The sequence below is a fragment of the Pavona decussata genome, unplaced genomic scaffold (genome assembly GCF_977016875.1).
Source record: "Pavona decussata unplaced genomic scaffold, jaPavDecu1.1 SCAFFOLD_93, whole genome shotgun sequence".
NCBI classification, from domain to species: Eukaryota; Metazoa; Cnidaria; class Anthozoa; order Scleractinia; family Agariciidae; genus Pavona; species Pavona decussata.
Genome location: NW_028145510.1, coordinates 820,986 through 835,750, shown reverse-complemented (window position 1 = coordinate 835,750; position 14,765 = coordinate 820,986). Strand labels below are relative to the sequence as shown.

General features: G+C 38.6%; 2 protein-coding genes across 2 annotated transcripts; one reads left to right on the top strand and one right to left on the bottom strand.

Moving 5' to 3' along the window:
* Positions 1–4,094: 4,094 nt before the first annotated feature.
* Positions 4,095–9,808, bottom strand: LOC146473467 (GEL complex subunit OPTI-like). Its single transcript, XM_085118176.1, has 4 exons — positions 9,611–9,808; positions 6,735–6,838; positions 5,943–6,072; positions 4,095–5,233 (listed from the first exon to the last, which is right to left on the bottom strand). Exons 1-4 carry the CDS (start codon positions 9,719–9,721, stop codon positions 5,192–5,194), a joined length of 387 nt encoding a protein of 128 aa, XP_084974302.1. The 5' UTR covers positions 9,722–9,808; the 3' UTR covers positions 4,095–5,191.
* A 32-nt stretch (positions 9,809–9,840) lies between these two features.
* LOC146473466 (large ribosomal subunit protein eL13-like) lies at positions 9,841–14,765 on the top strand. The gene is made up of 4 exons (XM_085118172.1): positions 9,841–9,917; positions 11,457–11,726; positions 13,011–13,184; positions 14,515–14,765. The coding sequence occupies exons 2-4, from the start codon at positions 11,481–11,483 to the stop codon at positions 14,728–14,730; spliced, it is 636 nt and encodes a 211-aa protein (XP_084974298.1). The 5' UTR covers positions 9,841–9,917; positions 11,457–11,480; the 3' UTR covers positions 14,731–14,765.

Genomic DNA, 14,765 nt, shown 5'->3' with positions numbered 1-14,765 from the left:
CGTTTACCAGAAATTCACATAAAATACTTTCATTTTTATCTTTCCGAAAACAGCGGCTAGAATTCTCCGTCAGGAGGGTCCCACAGACTATCGTCTCTGCCAAGTTCAATCTCCACATATTTCAAACACACAGAAAGACAAAAGAAAGTAAATAAATGATTGTTATTGAACGGAAGGTTTTAGCAGTGCACGTGCAGTGCGGCTACAATGAGACTTCCCTTGAGCGTCAGAAAGTACCATTAATAAATTATAAGGGTATAAGTAGACGGCAACAAAATAAGCAAATAAAATTCGGGCTCACGCAGCAGAAATTCGTGCAAAACCATTAACGTTCCTAGGAACAAACCTCTATAAAAAGGAAGCTTGTTTGGGTTGTTCCTGTGCATCCCTGCGCGCATGGGCAATGCTAATCTCGTACCCAGATCTCCCACGGTCAGGCGGAGGGGAGATCTCACATTTCGACATTCCCGAACCGACGACTGAGATCGGGGTACGAGATTAGGGCAATGCAAGCGACTAGCCCTTCACACATAATTTTGTCACCCGCTCCCCCCCCCCTCCCCAAAAAAAAACAAGACTTTCCAAAAGCACGCTCGTTATGTCTATTTTAATTCAACTGTATTCGTTGTACTTAGTTTACAACGGCGCTACTGGACTCGATCCCAAAATGGACTAAATAAAGAAAAAGCGATTCCACATCTCACGCTTCATCGTCATCATCATCTTCATTATAATCATCATTATGATCATTCCATCCATACTTAAGCGGCACACAGGGCTTATCAGCTTATCAGCTTTAGGAATATTTTTCAAGTTTCCTTTTGAAAAAAAAAAAAAAAGAAGTCCAAAAGATATTTTATTTCTGCGGCCGGTTGTTGCTTCTAAAATATTCAGTTGCATCTTCATTGTCTTAATCTGCCGTTGACATGTCGAGTCCTTGTGCATCACAACACCTTGTTAAAGTTAGTGATAACAAATAATTAGAAAAGTCCATGGAAAATAAATTGGAACATTCAAGCCAAAGCCCGCGGAGCGTGTTTTGGAATTACGGGGGGTGGGGGCGAGGGGTTGCAGGTTAACGCGAACGCGTTAGCGTGAGACAACCAGGGGGGTCCGGGGAAAAAAATTAAATTGATCGGAATAATTTTAAACTTAATTCTTCTGAAATGATTAAAAATGCATCAAAAACTGTCAACACTGATGACTAACTAAAATATATTATCCCTTCTATTGAAATAAGGAGTCAATGCTGCAGTCTGGCCCTTTCATTTGACCAACACAACAGGCTGATGAGGCAGAAATTGTCGACTTGTTTTCTTGTGCGTACGAATTTCAAATTTATTCTGCGAGTATTCCATTGCACGGACTCTGCGATGTTCACACATAAGTCTGCTCTTGCAAGTGAGAACTGGCGAACTTATTAATATTCGGTCGGTTACGGAATAAACAACACTTTTCTGAGATGAAATAACTATTTTGCTAAGTAAATTTGCTAAGCTAGCGAAAGCGAACAACTGCGAACAGACGAGTAAAACAGAACCGTAAAAACTGGTCACAAAGTAAAAAGAACGCGAATCCCGTCATCAATGACCATCACTACAACATTTAAATCCTGGCCAGGTTAGTGGAATATAAAGAAACTGATGCGCGAAGTCCAGACATAAACGGACCAGCTACAGAATTCAGAGCCGGTGAGAGTAAAAAGGTTGAGTTTGCGGAAGGGCATGTGGAGTGGCGTGCGGAATGGCACAATTATACGAAATACGATTTATGCGGAAGAAGAATTCAACTCAAAGATCGAAGTATTTACCCCAACGGGAAAAGAGATTGACTCGACGGTCAAATTTATCGCCCCCCAACGCGCGAAGACTATTGTGAATGATCTGCCTCAAAGGGCGAAGAATAATTAAAATCTACTAGAAGTCGTACCCAGAGTCCTCAGGCTCTTTGAATTGGACAGTGGTGGTATTTTTCCCTCCTCTCCCCCTCCCCCCTCCTTTATTTCTCAGCCAGTCGTCCTCTCCCTTAGAGTCACTTTTGACTCGCTCCAGCCCTCTCGCGCTTCCTCGCCCAAGATGACAGCAACGAAGGATTATTCAGCGCTCCCGCTCCAAAAATACGCCTGCATTGCAGGCTAGGTCGCCAGGAGAGACTCTGGAGTACTGGAATTTTCAGTACCGCAGGATTTCTGCGGTAAAACAATGCAAGCCGTTTGGAGCAGCCAATCAAAAAAATTATTTTTTTTCCCAATTCTCCAGAGTCTCTTCTGGCGATCAAGAGCCTGAGTACTGACGTACGAGTTTGCTTTCCATATACAATTTTAAGTGTCGTCATGGCAGACTTGGAAATCCCGGATAATATGAACCCAACCAGCTGCACATGCCCGACAATTTTTTGATTTTTTCCTGCTGTTGTACATCCTCGTTCCCAGAGCCTACGATCTTTAGGTCAGCGATAGGATCGTTCAACGATTTAAAAACGTTGGGGCTCTGGGGACGAGAATGGCTGTTGTAAAGAATAGTGTGCTGCCTTGCTAATTAAGGTGATTCCGTTGAATTGCATTGCGCATCCTTGCTGCGCATAATTTTTCGCGTCCACGCAGAACATTAATGGGATTAGCTCGGAAGGAAAATAAATGGTCCTTTTCTTCTAAACGAGCACGGTGACCCCCATTTTGTAATGCATCAATTTAAATGTCATACGGTTGACCACTATTTATCGCAATTTAAAGAAAAGTTTAATACTCTACTTCGAGATATTTTTATTTGAATGCTTTAAAAAGCACGTATTTAGGCAGTGCTGCTTACGTGCACACGCAGAAAAATCTTTAATTTTTTTCATAATCTTAATTCCAGTTCAATGAAAATAGTTTGTTGTGTAAGATTAAAATAAATTTGTTGAACTGCTTCGATATTTTAATGCAACAAAAAAATTTTTCTAGAAATGATAGTTCCCTTTTCTGATTACTAGCGTTCCTAATATAAACCTCGTGGGTCATCTATTTAGTCTATTTACTATAATAGCCATCCAGGTTGCACAAAAACGAGCACGGTGACCCCTATTTTTTATTGCATTTTTGTAATGCTCATAACATAGTCATGAACTGGACCAAGTCTTAGACAATTTTAAATACTCCTTCTTTTTCAGCGGAATCACCTTAATGCTCGCCATCAATAACAGATCGGTTGTTACAAAATACAAGCCTGGGAAAGAACATGTCTTATCACTGCCTAGGAAGGAGTGAAGGTGAAGAAATCGATGAATACTGTTTACGGTTTTCGCATTCAAGGAACTACGAATAAATGTTAAATTTAATGTTCACTTTTCACCCTTGCGACTTCCATGAGTTGACAAAAAGAACGTGCATGGAAGGGTGTAGTCAGTCTTAGGACAAAAGGCAATAGCAGACTGGACAAACAGCATTTCCAAGGGCTATCTAGGCCCAAACTATTAATCACCTGGATGTGAGAAATTACATTCGTTGTTCGTCTGGTTATGCATCTCTGGTATAAAAACGGACACAAGACTCTCAACGGAGGATAGTTCGTTCAGACGCATTGTGTCCGTCTTTATACCAGATGCATACACAGACGAACAACATGTGCTTGACCAAGTTCGTCCAGACGGATAATCCGTCTTCTATACTAAATGTGGGAATAGCCCATGATCCTAGCTAGTATCACTTAACTTAGTGACCTCGCTGGTATACTTAAGAATACTTGTATTGATAGACTAGACTCAGTTTCAGCCTGTTAACATTGTTTCACATTAACACTAGACTTGTCTATTCCGCCTTCTCATTGCTTCCAATAATGACACAATAAAAACGGTCAAATTTATGAGAAAAAAAACAAAACAAACAAGAGAAGGGGGGCTGTGGCCCCCTTGGCCCCCCCCCCCCCTCCCTTCTCCATCCCCCTAAATCCACCCCTGTACCTGGATCCACATTCACTTGCAATAATAATGTAAAAGAGTCCAAAATTGGTTTAAAAGGATGTAGATGGGTGGGGGTGAAGGAACCTGGACACTGTGAATTCTTAGGGAAGGAAATGTTGAATGAGCAAAAGACAAATTAAAGCACAACTGTGGCAAAGTAAAACAAACATCAAGCTGTATTTTATTAATGCAAGAATTTCCTTTCCCGCTTCATTGTTTCTTTAGAACTTCTTACACGTAGTATCTTCACTGGCAAATTAACTAAGATTTGTAAAGTCCTTTACTGTATTTACCAGCAGGACCAACCTCTCTCACTACAGGATACTGCCACCATGCTGTATTTAATAAGTAAGTTGACATGTGGGCCAGCCTCTTGTGATTTTGTACTATGTTTGTTTTTCACAAGTTTGTTTGTTTATTGGGGGAGCAGGGAAGGTACAGTGGTTAGGGCACTCATGTCACACCAATGTCGCCCAAGTTTGATTCCCAGTGTTGACGCCATTTGTTGTTGGTCCTCATCCTTGTTTGCGAGGATTTTCTCCAGGTACTCTGGACAGTTTTCCCCTCTCCTCCAAAACAACATTTCCAAATTCTAATTCTATCTGGAGAGTGTCCCACTTAAATAAAGTGATTTTTATTTTAAGGGAGGCTTGAAAGGGATTTTATCTAACTGGGGCTCATGCTCAGGTATGGTTATGGAGATTTAGCCCAAACACTGTTTAGTCCCTGAATAAAGAGTGAGAACGTTTGGATAGCAATAGCAGTACTTAGAACAAACTTTTTAAACAGAACATAATGTACATGTTTTTAACAAGAAACGACTACTTGGTAAACTATAGAACTATGTATGTTGGCCTAAATAATGACATTAAAATTTCCAATGGCCAATTCCGACTAATGGTATTACAAATTTATCCAAAATCAAGTATTAAAAACAATATTGCTCCTGTCACACTTTTGTCTACCTGCTATTCTGAAAATTGATCACATAAATTAAGCTCTAATTCTATCGAGAATTAAGCAATGAAATGCCATAATTTGTGAATATAGAAGACCTGCTCAGAACCAAGGCCTAATGCTTTAAGTTTGTGACAAAGGATGAAATTTGTGAAACACTTTTTATGTCCTCTTGGCAAGAAGAATACCAGTCATGTTACACATAGAGGTTGACATTAAGGCAACAATGACGATGGTGATGTTCCATTGGCTGGTTTTTCACTGATACCGATTTGTGTGAAGGAAGATATTTACAAAGCTATGGAAAGTGTATTGCAGAGTAGATTATAATCCAGACCACCTGTGAAAAACAAATTTAAAGCAAACTACAGTCATGTTTGCATTTACAGTAATAAAATAAAATAGTAAAATACATATGTGTCATGTTAACTTTGGGCATAATTGGCAGAAACACACCACTGTTTGAAATGAAGAACACTTGTAATGAGTTTCTGGGGGTGTTAGAAAGGAACAAGACTATTTAGACTTACAGTATCTCTTTACCTGTTTAGTTTGAACATGGACTTTTGAGTAGTTAACTTGAATGATTCAACACATGCAATTTTTGCAAAGTACTTTTGCCAATGACAACACAAGAAAGATAAAAACTCATGTGAACTTTTTGGTGAAAAAGAAAAGCTGCAAGCAAACGCAAGCTGAAGGACAAACCTTTCTTCACACCTTGGCCTTTCTTTTTGCCATTTTTCCCAGTGAGGTGTCTGTTAACAGGTAAGCATGGCTGTTGCCTAAGAAAAATTTCAAGGAGCCCTCAAGGCCAAAAGCTGAGAAGTAAGGAGCCCAACATGTGAAGTGTTAAGTGCTGTTACAAAAAATTTTGATGCCCCAAGCATTTTCTTGGGTGCCCCAGGATACTGGGCTCCTGCTGGGCTGCAGCCTTGGTAAGGGTTTAAGATTTTGCGTGATAACATAAACCTAAGGCCTTGACAATCCTTGCCAACATGAGAAAGCTGAATCCATTCACATCTTTTATAGTAATGTTCCATACTCACCAAAAATAATGCAAATGATGTCATAAAACCTTCCTTAGTGAGTTCCCATGGTCCACCATACTCTTCTTCGTCAATCTTTTGAAAGTTTGTGAAGTATATGTACAAAACACCAGCATTTATTAAAGCAAATCTACAAAGAGAAAAAAGCCATTCTGTTTTATTATCTATATCACTAAAAGGATCAACATAAACAGAGAGTAACAATCTCCAATGTTCCACAGGGGTATGTACATAAAGTAATTAAGAATTTTGCTAATACTTTAAGTTACCGGTAATTATTAATAACACAAGTAAATAACAATTAACTATTTTAATAAAATTTTACTCCTACTTTTATTAAAAAGTACAACAGACTGTATTCATTTGTCATTTTAGCTAGAAAAATTTGTAAAACAATTTAATAATTCATATCTTGAAGCATTATATACTAGACAATCTTTTGCTCCCCATTTTTCACTGACTGCTTAGCTTGCACAAATAACCATGAAAAAGCGGCAAATGACATCACCTATATCCTCACTAGTGAGAAAATAGAAAATACAACACTCAGGACCTGGAAGTAGTTTCATATGAATTTGACCAGAGGTTTATTTTTCAGTAAAACACTCAAGTCTAAACAATTATAATAAATATTATAATAATTGAAGGGCTGAGAGCATAACTGAACTATATCAAATTTTAGGCTGTTTTTCCATTTTGCTCGGATTTGTCCGAATTTTTGCATGTGAACTGCAATTTGATTGAAAAACATAAAGTGCACACCACAATACAGTCACTTTGATTCATACTTACAATCCAATGGCAAGAATTCCTTTCAGAGGCAATATACCCCAAATTATACCTAACACAATTGCTAAAACCTGTCTGAACCAGTATATTACATCAAGGAATTCATCCTGAGGAGAAAAAAAAAGAAAAGCATTAGTCATTACAAAAAGGTTGTAACAAGTAGTCAAAATTACTGAAATCTGAATACAGGCTGCAACAGGAAACCAACCCACCTAAACCAGATAACTAATTTATTTAACAGCTGACAGTGGAAAAAGTAAAACTGCTCCCGACCAGTATGAGGATTCAATTTACTGGCAATAGAGGAGAACAGGTTGTTCAAATTTTGTGTGAGAAGGTCTAAAGGCAAAGTTTTTTAAACAGACTTCTGAAGGTGTTCAAGATGCAAGATACTGCAGTAAGTAATATTAGCCCACTTGTGCTATTTCGAGCACTATCCTAAACCTATTGGACCATATACCTGGACAGGGAGAAACAATGTCAGAGTGCAAATTTGTCCTGCCCTCTCTCAGATTGTTTGTGTGTTTTTGCACGTGACCATTTTATTTTAAATAATTTACATGGGGTCAAGTTACATAAGGATTCAAACGAAGTTTCCTCTGGAAAACATTTGGAAAAGTCTTTATTCTTAGCACGTGGTTGGAAATTGACTAGTTTTTTAACACCTTACAACTTGGTCCCATTCCTTGCAAGTCTTAATTATTCAAAACGGCCACCACTCACAGGAAATACATGAATTACAACAAAGATACAAGAAGTCAATCTTTTAAAATACTTTTGTTTTTGTAATTGATGCTCGCGAGGGTCGCCTGTGAGAAAATAAACAGATCACATGGAATGCCTGCCTATTAGTATCTCTGGCTGCTTCTCCCCGATAGCATGGCATTCTACGTCTCATTATCCCACCTCTGTCTATTAGAAATATTACCAGAAACAAATCCCAGGAAGGAGGGAGGGGAACTCCACGTAAAGACCTGCATGAAAGGGTTGCATTTCCTACCCTCTTAGTATGATGGAAAGGGAAGTGAAATTTAAAATTTTAGTAGTTTAAAGAGTCGCAAAACTAGATCATGAACCAACAGGGTAACACTATTTTAACAAAAGCTGCGAAGTGATTCCTGACAGAACAAGATGCCTGCTATACTGGCATTACGCGTGATGCTAAGGCTGATTCATTTATTCCAACTGTATGCTTCGCCGATTGATAAAACTATCCTTTCTAGTGGAATAGTTTAAGTCACAACGATCGCGTTACGTTGTTTCCCTTGTGTTACGCGACTCAGACTATCATCGGAAATTTTAGCCTCCCACGCAGAAGTTCTTAGGGCAGGAACACGTGACGAACCCCAAAGAACGTCTGCGTGAGAGGCTACGGAAATTTGTGAAATTCCATTACGATAACGTAAGCTTCTCAATGACCTCTTTTCAGTCTCGCGTCGTGGTCTAAGACATTCCTTCGCCAGGAACTCACCAATTTCCACCGTTTTACGTGTCGGGTGCTTCTTAGAAGTTATTCTTTCGATTTACCGCTTCAAAATGGTGAATTTCCGTTTGAAAATGGCACACTTGAGTCCAGAACATGTTAAAACAATATGGCGCGACAATTTTATCCGTCTTTAATAAATATATCAAATGATGCATTGACGTCACACAGGTAGGGGTGAGTGGGTCCCCTCCCTCACGATATAAGCGACAAGAATGGATTTTGATTGGCCTGCTTTTGTTGAAGACAATCAGAACAATGCATCCCGAGTAGGAGAGGGGAGAGTTTAGTGAATAAATTAATGTACAGATTTGTAGCTACTACGAAGAAAAAAAAAAAAAGAAATCGACCCGTTTTTAGACACGGTATGCCCCCTAAGGGCATCCCGCGTAAATAGTAGTATACTAGTAATATGCTTATAGCAATAATGTAGGGAATATTCTTCTGTCTTTGGTACATCTTTAAGGCATTTAAGAAAGGGGTACAATTTTTAGTTTTAGGTATGTAGAAGGGGTATCATTTCACTAAAAGTTTCTAAGTGATACAGCAAGAGGGTGAATCTCCAGGTGGGACCTCCCAGTGTAAAACTTTGCGGGGTACCTCCCTCCCTTTCCTGAGGAGGAATATCAGCCTGGGCTTTATAAGTATGCCACTTTGGGATTTCTCACACACCCTTTCATTGCTCTTGCCCACATTTCAGTAGGAAGATCAAAATGCAGCTGCATGGAGATGTGTAATTCAACATAACATTGTTTCTGCTCATACATTCTGCACATTACAGAATGGTCCAAGAGATGTACTGTGTTTTTTTTTTTTTTTTTTTGCAAGGATAATGCCCCCTAATACATAGGTCTTTTTGTGCAGATTATGACTGTGAAGGAAAGAAAGATCCTAACAAGGGTTATTGGAATCCAAAAGAAAATTAATGGTGACCTAGCATTTTTCATCTCTGAAAATGGCTGGTAACCCCCAGCCCCCCACCCCCTCCCCCTATTTTCTTTTTGGATTCCCACTTTCTATCCAAATTTTAACACTGAGCACTTTGTTGACAGGTCTCGTCTGAAAACTACCTATGGGCGATTTCCTCTATAAAGAAAGTTATTTTTTATTATTTTAATAGCCCTTGATAAGATCTGCTTTTCCCACATGGTCATAATCTGTGCCAAAATACTTCTGTACTATGTACAAGCAGGAGGCACAGTCCTTATAACATGTACCTACATGTATGCCTAAATATAAATTGAAAGTTCGTTTAGATTTGTGAAAAAGGAACAAAAAGGCAATTTCATAAATGAACTTGGTGGCAAAACGAACAAAACTTATCAATTTTCGGCACTTAGGGAATTTTCATGACAAGATTTAATAAACTAGCATTTTATTAATATCAAGCAAGTACCTTGTCCTCCCATGTAGAATTCGTCTTGAAAGCTTTCTTCATTGTTGCTGCTACCGATCCGTTTGCTGAGGCAATATCTTTAGGGCTTTTCTTTACTTTCTGTCCTGACATACTATATTCCAAAAGAGAGATTTTAAATCGAAGAAAATTGAGAAAGAATCACGAACACATGTGACTGTGCTTGCTTCAAAATTTTATTGTAGCGATGAAGAATACCGCTGACCGCCAATAGCTGTCCCATAATGCACGTGGATCGCCTTTTTCTCGTTCTCTTTCCTTTGGGTTGTTGAGAAGTGTAGGTTGTAAGGTCAGTATCGTGAAATAATCTATCTCAATTCTCGCACATCGTTGTATTCCAGTCTAAACTGCTGATCGAATTCGATTTTTGGATGATTTTTTTAATCAAAGAGCAGCTTATTTTATCCGAAACTTGAAGTACTGTGGTTTTATCGTTCTCTCTTCTCAGACGACATCTACGATGTAGAATATATTTTGGTAAAAATAAAATAGCTAAAATTACTCTTTTCGGTAAAGTGATTGCAAATTTATTTGATCGTCCCCTTGAAAACGAAATTCTGCTTGAGCGCTTGCGAGTGTATTCATCTTTCAGCTAATCACTGATACTGTAAGTTGTAGTCTTGTAGAGTTTTGTTTTGGTGGCCTTGTTCCAGCACCTCAGTTCATTTCCCTGCATCCCGGCATTATATTTGTGGGTTTAATTTGTAAAAGACTTATCCACATTTTTTTTTAAACGGATTTTTTTTTCTCGTATTATAAAATTAATAACGTTTCGAAGTATTCAAAACATTGTCAAACTTCGTGCATGGAGGCGATAGATTGATTAATATATGGGTAAGCTCATCCATAAAAGAGTTTAAATTCAAGGAAAAAAGTTCCTTTCTTGCCAAACAGATAAAAGGTATTAGGTTAAAGCCCAAACATTTGATGCAACAGAGTTGTTTGTCATGGATGAAATAGAAATAAACCAACACTGTAACATTGTACATCTTTTTAAAGAACATTTACGTTGTATATTATGTATACCTGCCAACTTTTTCTGAGTCAAATGCGTGAGATTTTTGTCTCGTCATGACCAAGATCACCGAAAACATCTGAGCCACTTCTGAAGATTTCCGAAGACTCTAAACGTTGGCGAAAATTAACGACGATATTCCGACGACCTTTGAACACTTACGATTCAAACGGATTGTAGGCATTTGAAAGCTTTTATGATTGTTATAAGGAGCAAAGAAATCATACATAACAAATCTGAAATGAAATGAAGTTTTTTTAGAACAACTCGTCCGGATTTGTGAGTCAGGCGTGAGATATTGTCCTTGATAGGTGAGATTGATGTCTCTAGTCCCCAGGCGTGAGACTCGCGCATAATGCGTGAGAGTTGGCAGGTATATATTATGGTGAACCTGATTTTTGGTAACTCAATCCTTGTCAGTTCAGATTCTTTCAAATTTGTGCTGAAAGCAGTTTCCCTAGCCTGTGAATGCAGACGTATTTCTGGTTGTTGCTTCTCTCCCCGGAAAATACTTCTGCATTCGCAGGCTACAATTTCCTGCGCTTTACTTGATTAAATCCAGGAAAACTCAATTTGGCTTTACATACACATAAATACATACATATTTAATAATCCCTCTAGTCCATAGACTATACAGGATGTTAAAAATATTAAGAATATTTAATTAAAAAATGGTTCAGGGCAGGAAAGGAAACAGAAAAATATATACCTATAACTAACTTTCTGTCTGGTTGAGTTATTGGCTGGTATCCAGCTTTGTTGACTTTAGTTGTTGTACCTCAATGTGAGTAATGCCATCTTTGTAACCTTCAGGTTTAAAACCACAGCCTTATCACCATGGCTCCCAAACACAACAACATGATACATAACAACCACTTCCACAAGCAGTGGCAGAACTATGTAAAGACATGGTTTGATCAGCCTGGGCGTAAGAAGCGCAGGCGTATTGCTCGTCAGAAGAGGGCTCTACAGATTGCACCCCGACCAGTTGCTGGTGCTCTGCGGCCAATCATTCGTTGTCCCACCTTTAAATATAACACCAAGATAAGGGCTGGACGAGGATTTACTCTAGAGGAACTGAAGGTGAGTTGGTGTTTTACTTGGGAACAGAAGCATTCATTTGACTCTTCATTATTCAATGGAAAAGTTGCATCATAATCAGCGTGCAAAGAAAGTAGTGTCCAATAGCCTGCGGCTAGTGGATTTTTGCTATCGGGCTAATGAAGTTTTTGAGGAATTCAAATGACAGAAGAACTGTGTTATCAATCCTGCGTATCAAAACGTTTTTAGGGCTGGCTGAAATGACTTTTGGGCTTGTACGTGCTAGCTACAGATTGCCGGAATGGCAAGCTGTAAAACTGACTTTCTTTGCACCCTGACCATAATATAACCTCAAGTGTATACAGATAGTGGTTGCAGCGATTTCCCTGTTAAAGTTACTCATAATATAGTGAAACCTTTCATCTTTGCTTATTTATACACAGTAAAAATTCATCAGGTCAAATACAAATAAACGTACAAGACAAACTATCAATATCAAAATGTATAAATATATAAAAATCCTAAATGTAAACAACAATCATTATTATTCTAATCCTAAAGAAAACTTGACCTGTTTTTCCAAGAATGTCATGTCTCAAGTTCATATAAAATGAGGATTAAGTAATCGCTTAAATTTTATTGAGTGATTCAGCTTGCCTAAGATCATAGGGTAGGCCGTTCCAGAGAGCTGCGCCACCATAGCTAAAGCTGTTTTTGAAGTAATTTGTTCGTGGCAAAGGAACAAACAGTGTGTTTGCAAAGTCCCTTAAGGAGTAGCCAAATTCATTGCATTTGGCAAACTTAGAGCATAAATACTCAAGAGTGAGACCATTTTACACAAGTGAACACAAGTAGGCCGTGAAAATGTGGTTGTACTATTGTTGTGGTTGTATTAACAGGTGTCTTCAGGTAAGAAAAGTATCAAAAGTAATTTCATGTTTGCTTTGGTTTTGCATTACTACGCTCTGCGATTAGATCGGTTAACAAAACTTGTGCCACTTTTTCAACCAAAGGGAATCCAAACCAAAACCAATCGTGTTTTGGCTACACACATTTTCCCACACTTGGCACCAGTTACATGTATTTGCTTTGAATTCTGATTGGCTGGTTGTGTTGTTTACATCTGTTACCGCTCTATAAAAAGCTGGATTATCCTTCTAACTTAAAGTCCTGTTGTTTTATCTTGCATCTGATGGGTACCGACATGCTAAATACTCCTGTCATAGCTCTCTATTCAGTTACATTTTACTTCTCTATACTAGGATTATCTTCATACAGTTATTTCAAGGCCAATAATTTACATGACACGTTTATGTTCACAATTAGGCTGCAGGCATCTCACGTAAAGTTGCTCCAACCATTGGCATCTCAGTCGACCACAGGAGGAAAAACAGGTCAGCAGAATCCCTTCAGGCTAATGTCCAAAGACTGAAGGAGTACAAGAGTAAATTGATTGTCTTCCCAAAGAAGGCTAGCAAGCCCAAGCAGGGAGACAGTGAGGTAACTGTATATGTACAATATTGCTGTGCCAATATCTTGAACCACAGTGGAGAAAAAACCATCTGTAAAGAATAGAACAAATGATGTAGAAAGACATAAATGTCTGAAGAATTCTTAACTACACTAGCCTTCAAAAACAATGTGAATGTGAATCTGTGAGATCATTTTTCACTGATGGCCTTTGAAAGAAAATATGTTTAATGCAATTCCAAAATAAGAGTGGTAATAAAATCTCTTGTGTGTAAGCTGTAACTATCTCCTGTTGCAATAGACCATATTTGTATTCTCTGTATTGAGCTGGAACTAGCTTGCTTTTTGCATGCAGATATTTTCATTATATTCCCCCACAAGAGCCTCTATTGAACGCTATCTGGATCCAGTTCAATACTGCAGCGTGCAAAGAAAGCAGTGTCCAATAGCCTGCGGCTAGTGGATTTTGCTATCGGGCTAGTGAATTTTGTTCTTAACTTGCCCGACAGGCAAGTGAAGTTTTTGAGGAATTCTAAAGACAGACGAACTGTGTAATCAATCCTGTGCATCAAAACGTTTTTGGGACTGGTTGAAATGACTTTTGGGCTTGTACATGCTAGCTACAGGTTGCCCGAATGGCAAGCTGTAAAACTGACTTTCTTTGCACCCTGATACTGAGAATACGAATATGATCTATTTTATTTGTGATCCCCTAAGCAAATTACATTTACATGTATAGCACACATGACAACAGCATTCTTACCAATAAGGCTATAGTATCATGGAAGGGCAGTATTCCAAGAAAGTCCACAGGCTCTGTCACCCCTTTACACTCTTATGCCATATTCATCCTGCAGAGAGATCTCTCATGCGTTCTACCATCTAATTACCTAGTTTACCAGCAAATTTAAAAGTCCTTCATTTTCCCTGGCTTTTGTCAGTCAGAGTGGGGGGGGGGGGGGGGGATTCTCAACCTGTTCTATAATTTGCTGCACTATAAATTTTTTTAAAGACAAGCTGCCTGCTGTAGCTTACAAAAGGAAGCTCTAGACTGATAGGCAAGCCGTTTCGTTGTCCTATTTAGGTCACTCCACTTTCCTGTGCTGTGTACAGCTTTTAAGCTAAAAGTTGAAGAATGAGCAACCCAGAAAGTTCTCGCATATATTTTTAAAAAGCTTAACTTAAAATAAGTGGCTTTTCCTTGAATTTCTTTATAATTTGGGTGGAAATATATAAGACATTTGATCATGACTTTTTTTAGGAACTTGAGTGCTACTCCTCAGGTTTAGGGAAACGTGAGAATTTCTTCCAGTTGTGAAATGTTTTTTAAAACATTAATTCTATTTGTTTCAAATTTCAGCCGGCTGAACTGTCCAACGCAGTGCAACTCCAGGGTCCCGTCATGCCCATCCAACCATCACGCCAGCCAATCAAGGCTCGCAAGATCACAGATGAAGAAAAGAATACTAGTGTATTCAAGAGCATGCGTATTGCACGTGCTAATGCCAGGCTGATCGGCATCAGAGAGAAACGAGCCAGAGAACAGGCCGAAGCAGATGCTATTAAGAAGAAATAATATGTGAATAAATGTTGAACTTCATTTGTTGCAAA